Source organism: Giraffa tippelskirchi, chromosome 7, assembly GCF_054371585.1.
Source record: "Giraffa tippelskirchi isolate mGirTip1 chromosome 7, T2T-mGirTip1v1.2.pri, whole genome shotgun sequence".
Taxonomy (NCBI): domain Eukaryota; kingdom Metazoa; phylum Chordata; class Mammalia; order Artiodactyla; family Giraffidae; genus Giraffa; species Giraffa tippelskirchi.
Window position 1 is genome coordinate 25,505,137 of NC_137281.1, and position 22,163 is coordinate 25,527,299.

At 42.0% G+C, this 22,163-nt stretch overlaps 1 protein-coding gene across 4 annotated transcripts in view; it reads right to left on the reverse strand.

The window, feature by feature from the left end:
* TANGO6 (transport and golgi organization 6 homolog) overlaps positions 1-22,163 on the reverse strand; it is a 184,672-nt gene that overhangs the window by 23,309 nt on the left and 139,200 nt on the right. For all 4 annotated transcript variants that reach the window (XM_081512685.1, XM_081512686.1, XM_081512688.1 and 1 more), the window contains 2 exons: positions 17,861-18,012; positions 5,436-5,549 (listed from right to left, as the gene is read on the reverse strand). In XM_081512685.1, the coding sequence (XP_081368811.1) occupies positions 5,436-5,549; positions 17,861-18,012 (266 nt within the window). The remainder of the gene's footprint in view (positions 1-5,435; positions 5,550-17,860; positions 18,013-22,163) is intronic.

A 22,163-nucleotide genomic window follows, 5' to 3' on the forward strand; every position in this document is an offset into this window, starting at 1 on the left:
AGCCATGAAAGAAATTTCCTATTCATCTGGATTGAATATAAAATGATCTTTGGTGGGTTTTTAACAGTCATTCAACAACCCAGCAAATCTATGGATCAGACATTAGTGGTGGTTATGGTGGTAATGATAATAGTAACAACATCCCCACTATAATCCTCATCATTGTTGTCTCTGATATTTGAGACACTCCACACAGAACAGGCTCTTCTCAAGACGCAACAATAATGAACAGGTGGAGAAGCATAAGCACAAGACAGAAAGGACTATGGAATCCTAAGGGCCTGTTATGAGTTAAATTTTGTCTTCCGCTCCCCCTATGTTTAGGTCCTAAAGCCCAGTACCTCAGAATGTGACCCCAAGTTATTTGGAAACAGAGTTGGAGTGACACAATTAGTTAAGATAAGGTCATACTGGAGCAGGGTGGGCTCCTGACCCAAAATGACTGGTGTCCTTACAAGAAGAAAGCCATGTAATGAAAGACATAGAGGGAGCATGCAGACCACCATAGAGGCAGAGACTGGAATAAAGCGGTGTCAAGCCAATAAACACTAAGGATTTCCGGCAAACCACTGTAAGCTGAGGAGAAGCAAGGAGGAATTTCCCAATTGACCTTGGAGAGAGCACGGCCCACCCTGATTTTACACTTCTGGCCTCCAGAACTATAGGACAGTAAATATTTTACTTTATTATATTATTTTAAAATTATTTCATTTTACATTTTTTTGGCTGTGGCATGTGGGATCCTAGTTCTTTCTCTCACTCGGGATCAAACCCATGCGCCCCTGCAGTGGAAGTGCAGAGTCCCAACCACTGAACCACCCTGGGGAGTCCCAGGGCAGTAAAGTTTTGTTGTTTTAAGCCACCCCGTTTGAGGTACTTGTTATGGTAGCCCTAGGAAACCGATACAGGGCATAAGAGGATTTTTTCTCTACGACTGAAACGGAGCAACAACAAGAAGAACGTCTAAGGGAAGTGTCTGTGGGGGATACAACATACTTTAAAACCCCTCTATGCCTCTGTCTCCAGGGCATCATAAACGATGTCCCAAAATGCTGAATTCCTATTAAATGCCTTTTATTAATACTATCAATAGGTAAACACCTAAGTCTGGGCCAGTAGTGGATGATTGATAGAACTCCTGCCTTGCTCAACTGGCAGTGGCTTTATGCTCCCAGGAAGGGGTGATGCTTCTTAATTTCAGTCTTGAAAGGGCTTTCCCTAGCTCTTTTTCAAAGTTTACAAAGGAGTAATTATTACCCGGATCCCAGTCATTTTTACATAAATGTTCTTTTCATTTGCTCCTCATATGGAACCTCTGATCTGTTAAAAGGAGTAGTGTCTGTGGAACCAGCTCTGGGAAGGAAACTGGGCTCATTTAACTGCACCCATACATAGCACCAAAAAACCCCACAACAAATGTCAAAATAACTTTGGGGATAAAGCAAAGCCAATAAAATGAAGAAAAGATTCCATGTAGTCTGTCAGTTCACTTATAACCTGCTGTGTCAGAGACTGTCACATCCCCCTTGGGTTCTAGTTCTCAGTCTGGTCAGACAGGCACAAGGTGAACCCAGGGCGCATTCGCTAACCTTTTGGACGGACCATGTGTGACTGCTGTCATTAAAAAACACAACATCATACACAAATCTTTTTTTTTTTTTTTAAAGCCTTGGTTTTTGCCTTCTCTCTCGCAAAAAAGTAAGAGAGCAACTTCCAACTGCACAAAAGTTAGTGAACCCACTACTCCTAATGTTACTGGGAAGAGACTTCTAGTATCAGAGTCCAACACTGGACTCAAAAGAAGGAATTAAATACCATTCCTGGGACCTCTCTGGTGGTCCACTGGCTAAGACTCTGTGCTCCCAATGCAGAGGGCCTGGGTTCAATCCTTGGTTGAGGAACTAGATACCGCAAGCTGCAACTAAGATTCAGCACTACCAAATAAATAAATAAATATTAAAAAAAAAAATCCTGGGTGGAGGCCTGGATTTGGCTATGAACCTGACTCAACCATCAATTAATAATTAATCTCAAACTCTCCTCCCTGAAGATGCTTCCAGATTTTGCTTATTTTTGAAGATACAAGATGATGTAGAGGGTTGGTTGTCATTTTGAAGGAATAAATTCTAAAGCCTACTTACTTATCTCCCATTAGAGTACAGATTATTCTTTTGTCACTTAAAAATTAGGGATTAGAAGGAAGAAATGGTATGCGCTGTAATTACTTTTTAACATTAAAAAACAAGGGAGAAAGTTTCAATATTAAAATGTCACCATACTTAGTCACTACAAACCTGTGTGCAAAGTTCTAAAGTATTTCACAGTTGTTGTTTTTTCTGACCACACCATGAAGGATCTTAGTTTCCTGACTAGGGATCAAACCCATGCAGCTCGAATCCATGCCCCCTGCAGTAGAAGGGCAGTGTCTTAACTACTGGACTGCCAGGGAAGTCCCTTACAGTCCTTCTAAGTCAACTTTCAGTAAACTATGCAGAGGACTGTGGTATTAGTTACCTATATAAATCTAGAACTATAGTCAACCCCAAATCATTCATTCTTTTTCTTAAGATACTCAATCTTTTCCCCAGCGTATATATAGTTGATTCTTGTTATTTGTAATATTAAGTTATATTCTATAAAATTGTGTGAACACTGAATTAACAGATCCTGAATTAATGGATACTGAACTATTGCTCCTAAGGGAATTATACAGTCAGGATTCTGAGAGCCTCTGGTCACACCAAATCACTCATTCAAAAATCTTTAAAAGGGCTTTCCTGGTGGCTCAGTGGTAAGGAAGCCAACTGCCAATGCAGGAGATGAGGGTATGATCCCTGAAGGAAGATCCACTGAAGAAGGAAGTGGTGTATTTCCACTCCAGTATTCTTGCCTGGAAAATTCCATGGACAGAGGAGCCTGGTGGGCTTCAGTCCATGGGGTCGCAAAAGAACTGAACACGACTTAGCAATTAAGCAGCAGCAGCAGCAGCAGCACCCCTAATGCACTGCATGCCTCCCAGATACAACTGGTAGGCTGTTGCTCAGCCATTACTGTTCCAGTTATTCATTACTGTCTTTGGAATGAATGGATGTTCTAATAATATGGATGTTCTAAACATTTACAGTTCTCAGAATAAACAAGTCACCTGGCAGAGACTTAACTTGGGAAGAGTTGGAGAGTTAGGCACAATTTTCCCATGCTGTCTCCAGTCTCATAATCTCCATGATAAGGAGAGCCGTACTTAACTCTGAGGCCAAGAGAAAGCACAGGTCTAAACATATCTCCACTCCTGGGTATTCCTTGTAAATTCAATTTTCAGCAAAGGTAAGGCAGAATTAGCTTATAAAGGGGCTTCCCTTCTGGTTGCAGGTTATACTTGGGAATGAGTAAATAAACAGATATGATCATAAGGCCAAAACAAGGCTAAGCAGAGAAAGTGTTTTATTAAGAAAGAGAAGGCTGTATTTCCCTCCAAAGTGGCTATTCTAGCTACGTACAAATGGGAAAGAGGTAAAAGCTACCCCATCGGTGGGGGTGGTAATGTCTTCCCTCTAGGATTCCAATTTATCTCCTGATCTTCTGGACCTCCACTTCTTACTGGACTCTTTGCTTTCTTTTCAAGCTGCCCAGACCACAGTTTGCAGGCCGGCACATCCACGACAAACAGAGAATTCACTGAAACCTAGGATTATCTTTTGGCACTCTGCAGCTTGAGAGACGGTGATTAACAGGAAACAAAACAAAACAAAACTTCACCAACAAAGTGGCATTTTCATTTCAGCTGTTCCTGGGGGCAAAACCGAGCAGTGAAGAAAATCTTAGATTGAAAGCTCTGTGGTTACCTCCGCTTCTCATTAAAGTGCCCCGGATGATAATCACACCTACGATTACAAGACTTAATGCACCTGGTCTCAAGGGCGCACAGGAAGAGGAATTGTACACTCATCCCATCTCATTTCCTTTTTTTTATTCACTGAGTAAGCACAATTTATAAATTTCAGTGAGTACAGACTGGGGACAGTTTGGAGAACAGAGGTTTTTCATTCACATGGCTTTTTGAAAATGACACAAACCTTCCATGGCCACAAATTATTTCAGTACTGGTGAGACAAGCAGTGTTGCTTTCAGTGGCTACATACAGATGTGAAAAAAATCTGGATAGCGTTTCTATTTCTTCTTGCACTACTAACCAGACATTTGCTCTGCTACACACACACACACACACACACACACTTTCTCTCTCTCACTGAGTAAGGGTATGTGCACTTACACAGAGTTTTTAAGATTTAGTTTAATAGTGTTGTAACTCAATTTTCAAAATAAATTTTTATTTTGACATAATTTTACATTTACAGAAAAGCTGCAAAGACAATACAGAGGATTCCTGTATACTCCTTACCCAGTTTCCCCTGTTGTTAACAACTTACATAACAATGCTATATTTGTCAAGAGTTTTGTAGATTTTGACAGTGGGTAAAAAAAACACTGACTTTTTAAATTCCATTTTGTACAGCAGATTCTCAACAAGAGCAGTGAGTACCCTAAAACCATTATCTGAAATGTCAAGTTATGGTCTCTCTGTCTCCCACTCCAATCAAGGTCCTAGATAACGTAACTGGGGGATAACTAATGCTTGTACAAAAATAGTGTCAGGAACTCGACTTGGCAAAATTCTAGCATTCACAAAGCCAAGTGTCTGACAAAACACTTTCCTAATGGCTTCATTGACACTTGGTTAAATACTGATGTGCCGGCCGTAGACAAGCATTGTGGATGCCAGGAAGTGAATTATTAATGCAAACTCTCTTTATAAAGTCAACTGGGAATGTGTTTCCAATAAAATCAATCAGAAAATTAATTTAGAGGTCATTCATTCTCAGCACACACGTGAATAAATATACTTTCTTCCTAGAGTGGCCACACACTGGGGAGAAATCCAGCCAAGCCCACTTGGAGGAGGAATAAAAGTTTAATTTATGCAACGACTAAAATCTCATGGATTGTACTCACAGCTAGAAAGGACACATTTGAAATGAAGCCCTTTAGTGATTCCATATGAACAATGAAATGAGTCAGGAAGACAAATCACTCAAGTTCACACTATAAAAAGCAGGCTTGGTGCAGTCCATAGCTCACCCTGGAACCTGTACCTCTGAAGGGAACGCCGGGGCCCAGGACCTCAACCTATAAACTTGTGTCCTGGTTTTTCTGGAGGTTAGTGTGCAGTTTGCCTAATGTGACACAGAGAAAATAGAGACTCTTACTGAAGATGCAAATAACAGAATTTTCCTGCTATAAAAATCCCTGCTGACTGATTCACCTGTATGAATTCACCCAGGAAAAAGGTTCCAGGCCTGTCCTGGTGAAAGGAAGACTGATGAACAAATAAAGAACAAAGAGGGAGGGAATTTGCAAATGGTAAGAGACTGACTTACCTCAGTGGCCTTCTGGCTGAGTCCCCGAAGCAGCATCACAATCACGTGGATGGCAGCTCTGCGCACCTGAACTTCATGGTCTGTTTTCGCCACAGCAGTCAGACAAGCTGTTACCTAGGAGGGTGCGGGAAGAAGAAGTCAATAAAAATCAGAGTTGCACAATTACCTAAAGCCTTTCAACTGTGTTCTACTTTCTATACATTCATTGCAAACAATCTGGCTTAGCCAGGGTGGACTGCTTCCTCATTCTCCATGAAGAGGGAGAGATCTAGTGGTCGAGACCTTGATTTAGTCTGGCTTTTCTGGAAAGGGGCAAAATCTGGTTTGGAATTCAGGAGGGAGATTAGGGAGTGGGAAGGAAATATACATGTATATAATAAAGGCATGGTCAGAAGTAAATATCTCCTCCAAAGTGGGAGAAACTGTTACCTGCCCCACTTTGGGGACATCAAGTCGAAGAAAGAAAAACTGGTCTGAAACACAGTGGTGTATAGGGACTTGAGGATCCTGAAGATTGAGCCAAGCAGGCTTTTGAGTTCAAGGCCTGGCATAAGGATCATTGTGCCAACTGATGAAAATTTCAGTCCAGGGATAGAGAAATACATAAATATTCAAACTGATATTCTAGCACGTCCAGATACCCCATCCTACAAATCCAGTGTATGGCACATGGGAATCACCAAGGGTCAGTTTCTGAGACTCCCTGCCTGGGCATCTTCACTTGTGGAATGGGTCTTTTAGTGCTCATTTACTTTAAAAGACAGTTCTATAACAGAAAAGACTTGGGAATTATTTGCAAAACATGGTACAAGATATATAGTAATAATTATACGTCATAAAATGAAAAATTTCTATACCTTGTAATAGCCATCCTGCTCCCACCCTGGTCCTGGTAGGCACAACAAAAATATTCTAAAACCTCCATAAAAAGATACCACTAGAAACAGCAGCAGTGATCCTTTATGAGGTATTTGTGCAAGATTGAGAAGGAAAAAACAAACATTTTGAAGTGTAACCAATGACAGCAAAAATCTGAAGGTAAGTCTAAATTATTCACTTGGTTTCTTACATACTTTGTTACGTGATTTACTGTGTGAGTGTGTATCTTGGCCAACTGGAAGGATTGCTAACCACGATAAGAAAATAGCCAGATTGTGTGCTTGGGAACATGTATAAATACATATTACATTTAAAGAATGGTTTTTTAAAAAGGTTTAAAAAAAGCACATAGGCACAAATGAGGAAATAGCTTGTGCAGAAATTTTAACTATGCAGGTTGTATTTTTCACAGCTTTCAAACAGTTGGGCATAGTTCAAAGTGTCTAATTAATCAGCGATGGCAAAGGGATTAGAAGAAGTAGCTTGTTCTTAAATATAATTGCATCTGTAATGCACTGGCATTTAATCAAGTTGTACATCTATTAGACAAACCTGACGCTTACAAGTGAAGGGAAATCCCAGAAAAACTCAACTCTTTGGGGGCTGTTTCTCAATAAGACTCAGCAAGCTGCTTCTGCTTTTGACCTGGGACCCCAACCCAATGCCATCAGTGGCTTCCATGCCTCTGGCACTAACGATAGAAGCAATTCAGTCCTCAGAGGAGTCCCTTGGGTGACCTCCAAAAAGGCAACAGTATAATAGGTACCTCCACTTGCAGGCTTAGTATTTACGAGGTAAGAGCTAAAATCAGAGAACAAGTTGGAGCTAGGTCCGAGGCCTTCCTGACACATAAAAGTTTAGCTTATTCAGTCTGATAACTGAAGTATAAAAGCCAGACCAGGCCCATGTAATACACAGACTCTCCAAAGCCTTTTGTCTGCTTCATTCAAGGTTCAGTTTTGACCCACGTTTCTACATTTGGTGGACAAAAGCCTCCTGGCCTGGAACCCCACCTGGTCCAATGCTTCTGCCTCAAAGGGCTCAGTGTAGAATCAGCTCTGACCGTCAGGCATTTATTCCACAGTCAGGACAGGCAAAAGCATCTTGACTGGTAAAGGGCTTCTGCTGTAAGGCCAGCCCTTGAATCCCTGTGCCACCTTAAAGATGTGACTGGGAGGAGCCAGTTATTCCACACCTTGCTGAGATCAGCCGTAATGGCCTCCTGCTCTTGGTGACTTATGACCAGACTGTACCAAGCCCATCTGCAATCAGCCACTCAGGACAGCCAGGCAGAGGTCTGTGACCAGAAGTGTTTCTGGACCTTCCTCAACACCTTCATCACAGTACCAAATCTCATGACATGTATACAATGTTCGGTTGTGCATAATGTTTTTTAAAGCATCAGAATTTTAATATGGTCTTCCACATACCATCAAAAGATACAAACAGCTTCTTCTGTTCAGGTCAAGCTCCCATAATCAACTCGGAACGCTGCCCTTCTGCAGGCCAGTTGGGGCAGACTCCTCGTCAAACACTACAAGCAGGGAAGATGCCTGGCCACTCTCTTCCATCTGGCCAGTCTGAACAAGTCACTCTCATGGCTGGTCACTCTCACCTCCAGCCCCAAGGACATACTCAACACTGCCTTCCACCGCACTAAAAGCTTTGGAGAACAGATAGATGATGTAAGGTCTTTACTAATTTATGAATTGGGATAGTATTTCTCTTCTAAGTCTTCCCAAAGGGCAGAAACCCATTCCATGGTATCTTTATGTCATCTGCGCTACGGGCCAATGCACCTATTCTAATAAACCAAACTATGGAAGGCTTTTTTTTAATTGGCTAAACTATGTAAATCATCTCCACTTCTGAAAGCCATGCAGAGAGAAAAACGACGATCGCTTTGGAGATGCTAAAGGTCAGTTTAACTAATTTGACACTTGATAGGAGCCAACAGAAATATGGAAAAATATCACTCCCCAAATAGCTGGCACACACCAAGCATGATCAGAACTATATAAATAAAGATAAAACAAATGGCAAGAGGGCCAAAAATCAACTTTAGAAAATTTCAGAAGAGAGGTAGCAGGGTTCAGGTATCAAGAAAGCATGATTTCAATTCTCCAACAGCACCGGGCCAGAGGTCGGGGGCGGCGGCCGAGAGGGGCTACCCCGCGCCCGAGGTCGGGGCTGGCGGCCGAGAGGAGTTACCCCAGGTCCAAGGAACGGTGGCTGTGTGGGCACAGGAGGGCTGAGAGGAGTTACCCCACATTCCAGGTCAGGAGGGGCCGTTGTGAGTAGATACCCCTTGTCCAAGGTAAGGAGCAACGGCTGCACTTTGCTGGAGCAGCTGAGAAGAGATACCCCACATCCAAGGTAAGAGAAACCCAAGTAAGACAGTAGGTGTTGCGAGAGGGCATCAGAGGGCAGCCACACTGAAACTATAATCACAGAAAACTAGCTAATCTGATCACACGGACCACAGCCTTGTCTATCTCAATGAAACTAAGCCATGCCGTGTGGGGCCACTCAAGACGGATGGGTCATGGTGGAGAGGTCTGACAGAATGTGGTCTACTAGAGAAGGGCATGGCAAACCACTTCAGTATTCTTGCCTTGAGAACCCCATGAACAGTATGAAAAGGCAAAAAGATAGGACACTGAAAGATGAACTCCCCAGGTCGGGAGGTGCCCAATATGCTAATGCAGATCAGTGGAGAAATAACTCCAGAAACCATGATGGGATGGAGCCAAAGCAAAAACGATACCCAGCTGTGGATGTGACTGGTGATAGAAGCAAAGTCCAATGCTGTAAAGAGCAATATTGCATAGGAACCTGGAATGTTAAGTCCATGAATCAAGGCAAATTGGAAGTGGTCAAACGGGAGATGGCAAGAGTGAACGTCAACATTCTAGGAATCAGCGAACTAAGATGGACTGGAATGGGTGAGTTTAACTCAGATGACCATTATATCTACTACTGTGGGCAGGAATCCCTTAGAAGAAATGGAGTAGCCATCATGGTCAACAAAAGAGTCCGAAATGCAGTACTTGGGATGCAATCTCAAAAAAGACAGAATGATCTCTGTTTATTTCCAAGCCAAACCATTCAGTATCACGGTAATCCAAGTCTATGCCCCGACGAGTAACACTGAAGAAGCTGAACTTGAATGGTTCTAAGAAGACCTACAAGACCTTTTAGAACTAACACCCAAAAAAGATGTCCTTTTCATTATAGGGGACTGGAATGCAAAAGTAGGAAGTCAGGAAACACCTGGCGTAACAGGCAAATTTCACCTTGGAGTACAGAATGAAGCAGGGCAAAGGCTAATAGAGTTTTGCCAAGAGAACTCACTGGTCATAGCAAACACCTTCTTCCAACAACACAAGAGAAGACTCTACACATGGACATCACCAGATGGTCAACACCAAAATCAGACTGATTATATTCTTTGCAGCCAAAGATGGAGAAGCTCTATACAGTCAGCAAAAACAAGACCGGGAGCAGACTGTGGCTCAGATCATGAACTCCTTATTGCCAAATTCAGACTTAAATTGAAGAAAGTAGGGAAAACCACTAGACCATTCAGGTCAGATCAAATCCCTTATGATTATACAGTGGAAGTGATAAATAGATTTAAGGGACTAGATCTGATAGACAGAGTGCCTGATGAACTATGGACAGAGGTTCGTGACATTGTACAGGAGACAGGGATCAAGACCATCCCCATGGAAAAGAAACGCAAAAAAGCAAAATGGCTGTCTGAGGAGGCCTTACAAATAGCTGGGAAAAGAAGAGAAGCAAAAGGCAAAGGAGAAAAGGAAAGATATTCCCATCTGAATGCAGAGTTCCAAAGAATAGCAAGGAGAGATAAGAAAGCCTTCCTCAGCAACCAATGCAAAGAAATAGAGGAAAACAACAGAATGGGAAAGACTAGAGATCTCTTCAAGAAAATTAGAGATATCAAGGGAACATATCATGCAAAAATGGGCTCGATAAAGGACAGAAATGGTATGCACTTAACAGAAGCAGAAGATATTAAGAAGAGGTGGCAAGAATACACAGAAGAACTGTACAAAAAAGATCTTCACGATCCGTATAATCATGATGGTGTGATCACTCACCTAGAGCCAGACATCCTGGAATGTGAAGTCAAGTGGGCCTTAGAAAGCATCACTATGAACAAAGCTAGTGGAGGTAATGGAATTCCAGTGGAGCTATTTCAAATCCTGAAGATGATGCTGTGAAAGTGCTGTACTCGATATGCCAGCAAATCTGGTAAACTCAGCAGTGGCCACAGGACTGGAAGAGGTCAGTTTTCATTCCAATCCTAAAGAAAGGCAATGCCAAAGAATGCTAAAACTACCGCACAATTGCACTTATCTCACACGCTAGTAAAGTAATGCTCAAAATTCTCCAAGCCAGGCTTCAGCAATATGTGAACCGTGAAATTCCAGATGTTCAAGCTGGTTTTATAAAAGGCAGAGGAACCAAAGATCAAATTGCCAACATCCTCTGGATCACTGAAAAAGCAAGAGAGCTCCAGAAAAACATCTATTTCTGCTTTATTGACTATGCCAAAGCCTTTGACTGTGTGGATCACAATAAACTGTGGAACATTCTGAAAGAGATGGGAATACCAGACCATCTGACCTGTCTCTTGAGAACCCGTATGCAGATCAGGAAGCAACAGTTAGAACTGGACATGGAACAACAGACTGGTTCCAAATAGGAAAAGGAGTCCGTCAAGGCTGTATATCGTCATCCTGCTTATTTAACTTATATGCAGAGTACATCATGAGAAACGCTGGGCTGGAAGAAACACAAGCTGGAATCAAGATTGCCGGGAGAAATATCAGTAAGCTCAGACATGCAGATGATACCATCCTTATGGCAGAAAGTGAAGAAGAACTAAAGAGCCTCTGGATGAAAGTGAAAGAGGAGTGAAAAAGTTGGCTTAAAGCTCAACGTTCAGAAAACTAAGATCATGGCATCTGGTCCCATCACTTCATGGGAAATAGATGTGGAAACAGTGGAAACAGTGTCAGACTTTATTTTTTTGGGCTCCAAAATCACTGCTGATGGTGATTTGCAGCCATGAAATTAAAAGACGCTTACTCCTTGGAAGGAAGGTTATGACCAACCTAGATAGCATATTGAAAAGCAGAGACATTACTTTGCCAACAAAGGTCCGTCTAGTCAAGGCTATGGTTTTTCCAGTGGTCATGTATGGATGTGAGAGTTGGACGGTGAAGAAAGCTGAGCGCCGAAGAATTGATGCTTTTGAACTGTGGTGTTAGAGAAGACTCTTGAGAGTCCCTTGGACTGCAAGGAGATCCAACCAGTCCGTTCTAAAGGAGATCAGTCCTGGGTGTTCATTGGAAGGACTGATGTTGAAGCTGAAACTCCAATACTTTGGTCACCTCATGCGAAGAGTTGATTCATTGGAAAAGACCCTGATGCTGGGAAGGATTGGGGGCAGGAGGAGAAGAGGACGACAGAGGATGAGATGGTTGGATGGCATCACCGACTCGATGGACATAGGTTTGGGTAAACTCCAGGAGTTGGTGATGGACGGGGAGCCCTGGCGTGCTGCAATTCATGGGGTCACGAAGAGTCGGACACGACTGAGCGACTGAACTGAACTGAAATCATTTGTCTTTCTGTCAACTAAGAAACTTTAAGGTGGGACAAATTGAGAGAGTAGCAGTGACATATATATACTATTATATGTAAAATAGCTAACAGGAAGCTACTGTATAGTACAGGGATCTCAACCTGGTGCTCTGTGATGACCAAGAGGGATGGATGGGATGGAGATGAATGTGGGAGGGAGGCTCAAGAGGGAGAAGATATATGTGTACCTATAGCTGATTCACGTTGTTATATGGCAGAAGCCAACACAACATTGTAAAGCAATTTTTCTCTAATTAAAAATAAATAAAAATCATCTTGCAATTAAAAAAAAAAAGAAACTTTAACAGCCGTGTTCTGCTTGTTCACGTAACCTGATGAGAAACAGAACCGTGGTGGCTCCGTTCGCTTCCCTGAGGTTTCCCAGGACATCTACACGAGCCCTCATCTCAGTGCACGAGCTGTTATCGAGGAAACTGCACTGATGGTGACAAATCTGGTCATCAAATCAAATCATTCAGTGGAATCAGAGGTGACAGCTCTGCATCAGCCTTCAAAGCCTGGGTTTGTGGAATTCTGGGCACCACCTTACAAGTGGCTTGCTCCTGCACTTGTCACCTGGGGCATATCTTATTTGCTGTTCTGAGGATGGGCCTCTCACTGCAGTTCGCTTAAATCGTATTTACTTTTCATGGAGAATGATAAAGATGAAAAAGACTATCAAGATTGGGTTTCAAGCAAGACAGTTCTTGACAAGAACAAGGAGAAATTGGTGAAAAATAATAATGGTTTCCAGACAGGTTACATCTTGACATCAACAGAGAGGAAAAACCTGAATTCCCAGCAGAGGCTGTGAAAGGGCTGGTCCTTTCATATCCTTTTATGTTCCTTCCCTACCTGTAAGCAGTGTCACGGCACAGACAGTACCCAAGTCTGGACTACCCAACAGGGTGGACAGCTTTGTTCAGAGGCCCGAGAGCCATAGCTATGACCCCTGGATCAGATCACATTAGAAGAGCCTATGGAGGCTGGTTTGTTCAATTTTATATTAAAACAGATTACACTTCCCTTTTCCTCTGCCTGCCTAATACTTGATCAATGTGACTTCCTCGCTGCCCCGACAGGCCTATCTGAGGGTCCCAGCTCTGTGTTCCCTTAGGACCTTGGGCTTGTCACAGGATATCACTCTATTCCATTGTCTATTTATTCCCGTGTGCCACAGTCTACTGAGATTTCCTTGGGGGAAGAGATTGGGTCCTTTGTGTCCTTTCATACACCTGACACATGATAAATGCCCATGAAGAAGAATTCCTTCAGTTTGCAGCCAAAGACACATTTCCCCAGAGTTAAAGTTCCTTCTCCACTAGTACATGCTGGGGTCAAGCATTTCTCAGACTACAAAAGACTTCAAGAGCTTTCATGAGACAGTGAAAAAATTGTTGTAGAAGAAGACACAATAAAGTTTTAAAATAAGTTAGATAGGACTTCCCTGGTGGTCCAGTGGATAAAAATCTGTCTGCTAATGAAGGAGAGGCTGGCTCCATCCCTGGCTTGGAAGCTCCAACATGCCGCAAGGCAACTGAAGCCTGCGTGCCACAGCCACACTCTAGAGCCTGTGGCTACAACAAGAGAAGTCATTGCAATGAGAAGCCTGTGTGCTGCAATGGAGAGCAGCCCCTCCTTACTGCAACTAGAGAAAGTCCATATGCAGCAATGAAGACTCAGCACAGCCAAAAATAAATAAATAATTTTAAAAAATAAGTTAGATAATTTCATTTCTCTGCTCTGGTTTCCCATCTCACTCACAGTAAAAGTCAAAGCCCAGAAGGCCCTCTCCCCATGTATCTGCCAGGATCTGCTCCTGCTCCTGCTCTTTCATGTGTGCTTAAGTCACTCATCACTGAAGCTTTCCCTATTCATCCTGGTTCACAGATTCACATACAATAGCAAACTCCCTCTATGCCCTTGCCTGACTAGATTCACTTCCTTAGCACTTACTCCATCTGACACAGTACATATTTGTTTGTTCACTTGCTTGTCACCCAACTGTCCTCTTTAGAATGTCAGCTTCATGAGGACAGAAACTCTGTTCTGTTCAGAGCTGGATCCCGAGCATGTGGCTTGGGTCCAGTCTCGTAACTGGCACAGAGTAAGTGCTCAGGAAGTATTTGTCAAATAAAAAACAAATGAATGAACAACTACTTAAAACCCAGGCCAAATCTCCCACTTATTTGATCCGAATGGACAAAAGTAGTCTGACTACAGGAGGACTCGGTGGCTGAAATACTAAGACTGTCAGGTGTCTGATCATGTTCAAACTTGCAGTCCACCCAAGGCAGCTGGTTTGGCACTGATGACACAGCAAGCATGGAGTACAACATAAGAAGGAGCATCTAAAAAGAAGAGACACGAATTATGTGGGATGGAAACACCTGGTTTTTCAAATCAGAGGGAACACATTGTCTTCTGAAATTTCATTGCCAAAAGCAAGTGCTGTTAAAACAAAACTGCATGACCCTTCCTGTCAGGAAACTTTTCTCATATGGCAACTCTCCTTTTTTTTCAAGGGCACAAATGCAATCTTATAAACAAAATGAAAACATTCATTGAGAGACAATACAGAGGAGTCGTTAAGAGCACAGGTTCAGGAACCGACTGCCTGTATTCAAATCCCAGCCTGGCATGACCTTGGCAACAAATTTAATCTCTCTTATTTTATTTATTTACTTAGGCTGTGTCGGGTCTTAGCTGCAGTGCATGGGCTCTTCGTTGTGGCATGCTGGTTCAGCTGCCCCGCAGCACATAGGGTCTTAGTTCTCCGATCAGGGATTGAAACTGAGTCCCCTGCACTGAAAGGTGGATTCTTAACCATTGGACCACCAGGGAAGTGCCAAACATACTATATATTTTAACAAGTATATCACTTATTGTCTGTCTCCTCTCACTAGAACATCCCATCCAAGATGATGGGAGTCAATGTCTACTTTGAAGAATGATAGATGTCCAGAATGCTGTTTAGCATATAAGCTGTTTGGCTCTCAATAGCAATTGTTGAATGTATCACTGTATACTGTATCTAGGCATATACATTATCCCTAGATCCTTGTACAATCCTGTATTATAGATATTTTAATCCCATTTTCTAGGTCAGGAAACCAAGCTCAGAGTCTAAGTCATCTGACCAAGTGAACACACAGGTAAGTGGGTGGTAGGGTGGGGCTTCATTTATTCCCATCCCCAAGTATGCTTGGAAATTTGGTTCTCTTCCAACAGGTCAGGTGGGTCTCCAGAAAGATGATGCTTTTTTTTTTTTTTTTTTTGACACTTCTTAAATGTTGCAAAACCTGCTTTGGCACAATCTTTCTAATTAACCAAACCAAGAAATTTCTCTAACACTTTCAACAGGAAATCATATGCCATCAGCATGTTATAGTTTCCTTAAGAGAAGAAAGGAAAGATGAAACTAGGAACTCAAAATGAAGTAAGGTCTCAGTTTCTGGGTTCAGAGAAGATCATGATGTCAGAGTTCATTGCTTTTAGAAAATGTATGGGATATGGTCAAATCTGAACTGATTCACTTTGAGATCTGGATGAAATTTTTATTCAGGTCATATATTGTATTGTTAGTCGTTCAGTCATGTCCGACTCTTTGCAACTCCATGGACTGTAGCCCACCAGGCTCCTGTGGGCTCCTCTGTTCGTGGGATTCTCCAGGCAAGAATGGGAATACTCCATTCCCCATGGAGTGGATTGCCATGCCTCACTCCAGAGGATCTTCCCGACCCAGCAATCAAACCTGGTTCTCCTGCATTGCAGGCAGATTCTTTACCGTATGAGCTACAGGGAAGTACCTATTCAGCTCATGGCTATGTTCAACAAAATTGGGGGATGCTCCCTCAACTCTGAATATACTAAAAACCATTGAACCATACTTTTTAAGTAGGTGAATTATGTACAGTATGTGAACCCTATCTCTGTTATCAGTAATAATAGTATTTGGGTTTGGTTCAGATCATGGTCCAGGAGTATTTTTCAGTTCATGGTTTACGGTTCAGTTTGGGTTGAGTCACATGATCAGATCAAATAAACAGAGGAAAAAATATGGGAGCGATTTCAATACTGGACCCAGAATATTTATAACAGACTGAAATCTTTAGTTGATATAACAAAACAGACCTGCAAAGTCCTTAAGTGTTACAAGTTAATAGACTAAACAGTAAGAGAGTGCAAAGTGCCATCTAAAAAAAGTCAAAATCAGATGCCCAATGGTTCCTGTGTATTAGCACACTGAAAGATTTTAAGTTGGTAAAAATCATTGTTTTTAAGTTATTAAAAACTTAAATACAAAGGGGCTTCCCTGGTGATCCAGTAATTAAGAATCCACCTTGCAATGCAGGGGACATCGGTTCAATGTGGGAAGATCCCACATCCTGTGGGGCAGCTAAGCCCGTGAGCCGCAGCTACTGAAACCTGTGCACCTAGAGCCCATGCTCCACAAGAGAAGCCACTGCAACAAGCCCGCACACTGCCACTAGAGAGTAGTCCCTGCTCAGTACAACTAGAGAAGAGTCCACCTGCAGCAACGAAGACCCAGCACAGCCAAAAAATAAACATAATTAGATTAAAAAAAAAAAAACCAAATACAGAAGGTTGGGCATAGGGCTATGCCTCTTGAGTTAGTTAAAGGAAACAACTGATGTATAACTTCCTAAAAATCCTAAGTTGGAATTTAACAATAAGAGTAGCCTTTACAATCAATTCAACAAAGCATATAAGCTGAGGAATCAGGAAATACCATAAATTCAACTATATGTAAACATCCATGAGTGTGTTTTGCTGCCTGTTGATAAGACATAATCACCAGACACTGAAGAAAATTCCTTCTCAGTAGGTACTTCTTAAGATTTGATGTTCAACATGGTCAGTCCTAGGACACTGAGTAATGTGAAAGAAGCCAGTATCACAAATTTTCTAAGTTTTTGTTCTTGTAAAGTAATGTGCTCCATATGAAAAATCTAGTCTCTCATAAATAAGAAGATAATATAAACTGTATTCTATTTACGTATTTATAGTTTATAAGCTATCTTCTTCCATAAAAGATTTAAGATGGTGAAGCCCATTAGTAGTAAAAAGACTCCGGGTCACATATTAACTAGTCTTTTTGTCCATCATCCTCAAATAGCAGAATGTCTAATACCTAGTAGGTGTTCAAGATACATGTTAATATACGGATGACTAAGTAAACACAAAGGCAAAGATAAAATTTAAGAGGCTAAAGAAAGATATTCATAGAAGACAACAGTGTGATGTACCTTTCACTAAATCTGAAACTCTTAACACTAGTCTTTTAAACTCCAAACACTGGAGAAGCAAGCATCCAGTGCTGACATCCTGTATGGCTATTATTTTTTGCTGTTCATTTATCCTTTACCTACTATGTACTAGGCACTGGGTATAAAGTGGTGAACAAAACATGGAACTTATTTAGTCTCCTCTAGTAAGACCCTGTCTCCCTGGACACAGGATATCTCTGACCAGTGGGGGCCAATTAGAATATGTATTTGCCTGAGATGTTTCTGTGAACAGAGATGACACTCATAGATGGCCCAGAGATCTAGGGGAAAGTTCTGTTTGCCCTTCCTCAAAGTTTCTTCTGTTCTGTTTCCTTGGAATCTTTACAGTATATCCCTTTTTATGGCTTAAAGTAGGTTAAGATGACTTCCTGTCACTTGCAATTAAAAAATTCTTACTAATACAACTTTCAACATACATATGAGACTATCAAGGCTGAGGGAGGTTAAATGACTTTCTGGATCTAGAAAAAGAAGACAAGTCTCCTAATTCCCAGGGCCAAGCTACATTATAGGTCCAAGTGAAAACAAGCTATAGAGAAAGGAATCAATCTGCAATACCTCATGAACCACGGAGCCCAGCATGAAGTCCAGCTGCTGGCACAGCTCTCCAAGGTTGGACAGGCTGCTGGCCCTGTGAGCACTATCCGGATCTCTTGCTCCCCTGAGGAAGGTGTGGATTAAAGGTTCTCGGTACTTTGAGACCATGTCTCCTGTAGCAAAAGGGAAGAAATCACAGTCTTTTAAAACAAACTTTCAACTTCTTAAAGAAGGAATAATGTATCACCAGTGAACAGTGTATGGTGTTTTATGCTTTTCAAAGTACTTATATAACCATTAAAAAATCATATCTGGAAGAATAATGTTAGGGAAAACATGCATGATGGATGGATGGATTATTTTGTGAAAAAGCAATATATATATATATATATATATATATATGAAAGAAGAATGTATATATCCTAAATATATAGCTTAATAAACTTTCACAAATTCAATACAACTGTCACAGTCACACAAATAGCAAGTTTGGTCCTAGGTTAGACCCCGGTCATCAGCCTAGTACTTTTCCTACACTATCACCCTACCTACTCAAGCAAAGTGAGTGAAAGACAATCAAGGCATTTTGGATCCTTATCAAGGAAAGCTCGATGATTCTTCACTCATTTGGAAGATATTTATTTCCTGAGAGACCTACTATGTGCTAAGCACAGTTGCTGATACTTGGGATACACCTGTGAACAAAAGAAACAAAGAGCCTTGTCCTCTTGGAGTTTCCACTGCAGTAAACTATACAGTAGGTTAGAAGGTAATAAATGCCATGAGGGGCAGCAGGAGAAAAGCAGGGTAAAAATATCAGAAGGAATGAGGATGGAGGCAGATTTGTTTTTATTTTATTATTACTATTTTTTGGCATGCAGGATCTTAGTTCCCCAAGCAAGGATCTAACCTCTGCCTCCTGTGGTGGAAGCACAAAGTCTTAACCACTGGACGGCCAGGGAAGTCCCAGACTTCTTTGTTGAGATGGTTGAGACATTTAGTCAAAGGCTAGAAGGTGAGGCTGTCACCATGTGGATATGGTGGGGAGGAGCACATCAGGAAGAGGGAACAGCCAGTGTAAAAACCCTGTGGAGGAGCATCAAGAAGGCCCAAGATGGGACTTCCCTGGAAATCCTGGCTAAGACTGTGCGCTCCTAATGCAAGGGGCCTGGGTTCAATCCCTGGTCAGGAAACTAGATCCTGCATGATGCAACCGGCCAAATAATTGAACAATTTTTTTAAAAAAAGAGAAAGCCCAAGAGGAGGCTAGAGGGGAGATGGCAAGGGCAGGTGGTGGTGCAGATCTTGCAAGGCTTTATAGACCTCTGTAAGGACTTGGGACTTTTTCAGAATAAAATGAGAGGCCTTTGAGCAAAAAAGTATAAAAAGATCACTCTGGCTGCAGTGCTAACAACACACCCTAGTGTAAGTGACTGTGTATGTCTTGTGGAAACAGGGTACAAATCAGGAAGCTGCTTGAGAGAGAATGGTAACTTGAGTAGAGGGGGTGAGAAAGATTTTGCATATTTTCTAAAGATTGTATCAACATGACTTTCGGATGACTCCAATGATGACTCCTAGGATTTTTGCTTTTGTGTGGTAGGATGAAGTTACTACCAACTGAGATGGGAAAGACTCCAAGTAAATCAAGTTTAAGGCAGAAAGAAAAGTCAGAATTCAGTTTTAATATGTTGAGCAAGTAGTAGATATACAGAGTGTTCAGAAAAGAAGTCTGGGTTGAAGATACACATTTTTGAGTCAAGGGAATATAGATGATACTTAGAACCTTGAAACTAGATATATAATCAAGGGAGTGAGGGAAGACAAGTAGACCAAGGACCAAATATGTATGCTTCCTTCAACCTTAAGTCTGGGATGAGTCTGGGAAGGGAAGAACCAGTAAAGGAGACTGAAAAGAAATAACCAGCCACATAGGAGGAAAATTAGCATGGTATCCTAGAAATTAAGAGAAGAAAGTCTATCAGAGAGGAAAGAATGGTCTGCATTCAGTTCAGTTCAGTTCAGTCGCTCAGTCGTGTCTGACTCTTTGCGACCCCATGAATCGCAGAATGCCAGGCCTCCCTGTCCATCACCAACTCCCGGAGTCTACCCAAACCCATGTCCATCGAGTCGGTGATGCCATCCAACCATCTCATCCTCTGTCGTCCCCTTCTCCTCCTGCCCCCAATCCTTCCCAGCATTAGGGTCTTTTCCAATGAGTCAACTCTTCGCATGAGGTGGCCAAAGTATTGGAGTTTTGCTTCAACATCAGTCCTTCCAATGAACACCCAGGACTGATCTCCTTTAGGATGGACTGGTTGGATCTCCTTGCAGTCCAAGGGACTCTCAAGAGTCTTCTCTAACACCACAGTTCAAAAGCATCAATTCTTCGGCGCTCAGCTTTCTTCACCGTCCAACTCTCACATCCATACATGACCACTGGAAAAACCATAGCCTTGACTAGACAGACTTTTGTTGGCAAAGTAATGTCTCTGCTTTTCAATATGCTATCTAGGTTGGTCATATCCTTCCTTCCAAGGAGTAAGTGTCTTTTAATTTCATGGCTGTTTTAATTTCATGGCTGCAATCACCTTCAGCAGTGATTTTGGAGCCCAAAAAAATAAAGTCTGACACTGTTTCCACTGTTTCCCCATCTATTTCCCATGAAGTAATGGGACCAGATGCCATGATCTTAGTTTTCTGAACGTTGAGCTTTAAGCCAACTTTTTCACTCCTCTTTCACTTTCATCAAGAGGCTCTTTAGTTCTTCACTTTCTGCCATAAGGGTGACGTCGTCTGCATATCTGAGCTTATTGATATTTCTCCCGGCAATCTTGATTCCAGCTTGTGTTTCTTCCAGCCCAGTGTTTCTCATGATGTACTCTGCATAGAAGTTAAATAAGCAGGGTGACAATATACAGCCTTGACGTACTCCTTTTCCTATTTGGAACCAGTCTGTTTTCCCATGTCCAGTTCTAACTGTTGCTTCCTGACCTGCATACAGGTTCTCAAGAGACAGGTCAGATGGTCTGGTATTCCCATCTCTTTCAGAATTTTCCACAGTTTATTGTGATCCACACAGTCAAAGGCTTTGGCATAGTCAATAAAGCAGAAATAGATGTTTTTCTGGTACTCTCTTGCTTTTTTGATGATCCAGCGGATGTTGGCAATTTGATCGCTGGTTCTTCTCCCTTTTCTAAAACCATTAAATGCTGCTAATAAGTAAGGTAAAAGAAGACTGAAAATTGACGATGAGATTGAGCAACAATGAGGTCACTGTTGACCTTGACAAGAACAGTTCTGATGGACTGGCAGGGGTGAGCACATGACAGAAGTGGGTTTAAGATAGAAAAGGAGAAAAAGAATTGGATCATTCAAGGAGTTTTTCTGCAAAGCAGATCAAAGAAATGGGGTGATAGCTGGTCAAGGAAGTAGGGTCAAGAAAAGTTTGGGGCGACTTCCCTGGTGGTCCAGTGGTTGAGACTCTGCGCTTCCAATGCAAGGGGTGTGAGTTTGATCCCTACTCAGGGAACTAAGATCCCACATGCCATGCAGCCAAAACAAAGGAAGAAAAATTTGTGTTTCATTTTTAAAGAGAGGAGAAATAGAATGCTAAAGCACTCTGAATTGACTTTAAAAACAAAACAGAAACAACTTCTTCCTCCATAGACATGCTGAGAACTAAAGCTGTTTTGGCTTGATCTTGGCTCTGAGGCCCTAGTTCCAGAACCCAAGTGTAATACTTCACTTCCAGCCTATTTGTAGCCCTAAAGTTACCTGACATCTAAACAGTGACAATGGTTTCTGAAACATATGTTTAAAGTCACCAAAATGATAATTACATAGAAAAATCAACAACCTGCTCTGTCAGGCCCAGCTCTGTGCGGTCCTATGCTTAGTCACTCAGTCATGTCTGACTCTTTGCAACATCATGGACTGTAGCCCACCAAGCTCCTCTGTCCATGGAATTCTCCCAGCAACAATACTGGACTGGGTAGCCCTTCCCTTCTCCAGGGGATCTTCCCAATCCAGGGATTGAACCCAGGTCTCCCGCATTGCGGGCAGATTCTTTACCATCTGAGCCACCAGGGAAGCCCAAAGAGTAAGGCGGACTCTTTACTATCTGAGCCATCAGGGAAGCTCTAGTCCCAGCTCAAATGCCTCAAATTCTACTTCCTTTGTGAAAACCTTCCTTAATATTCTCTTAGCCTTAATTAGTCCTCCTTGGAAGCCCCAAAATACTTTGGTTTAAATCACATTTGTTACTAACACCTTGATTCCTAGATGTTTTCAGCCTATATCTATTTCTCACATTAGACTCTAA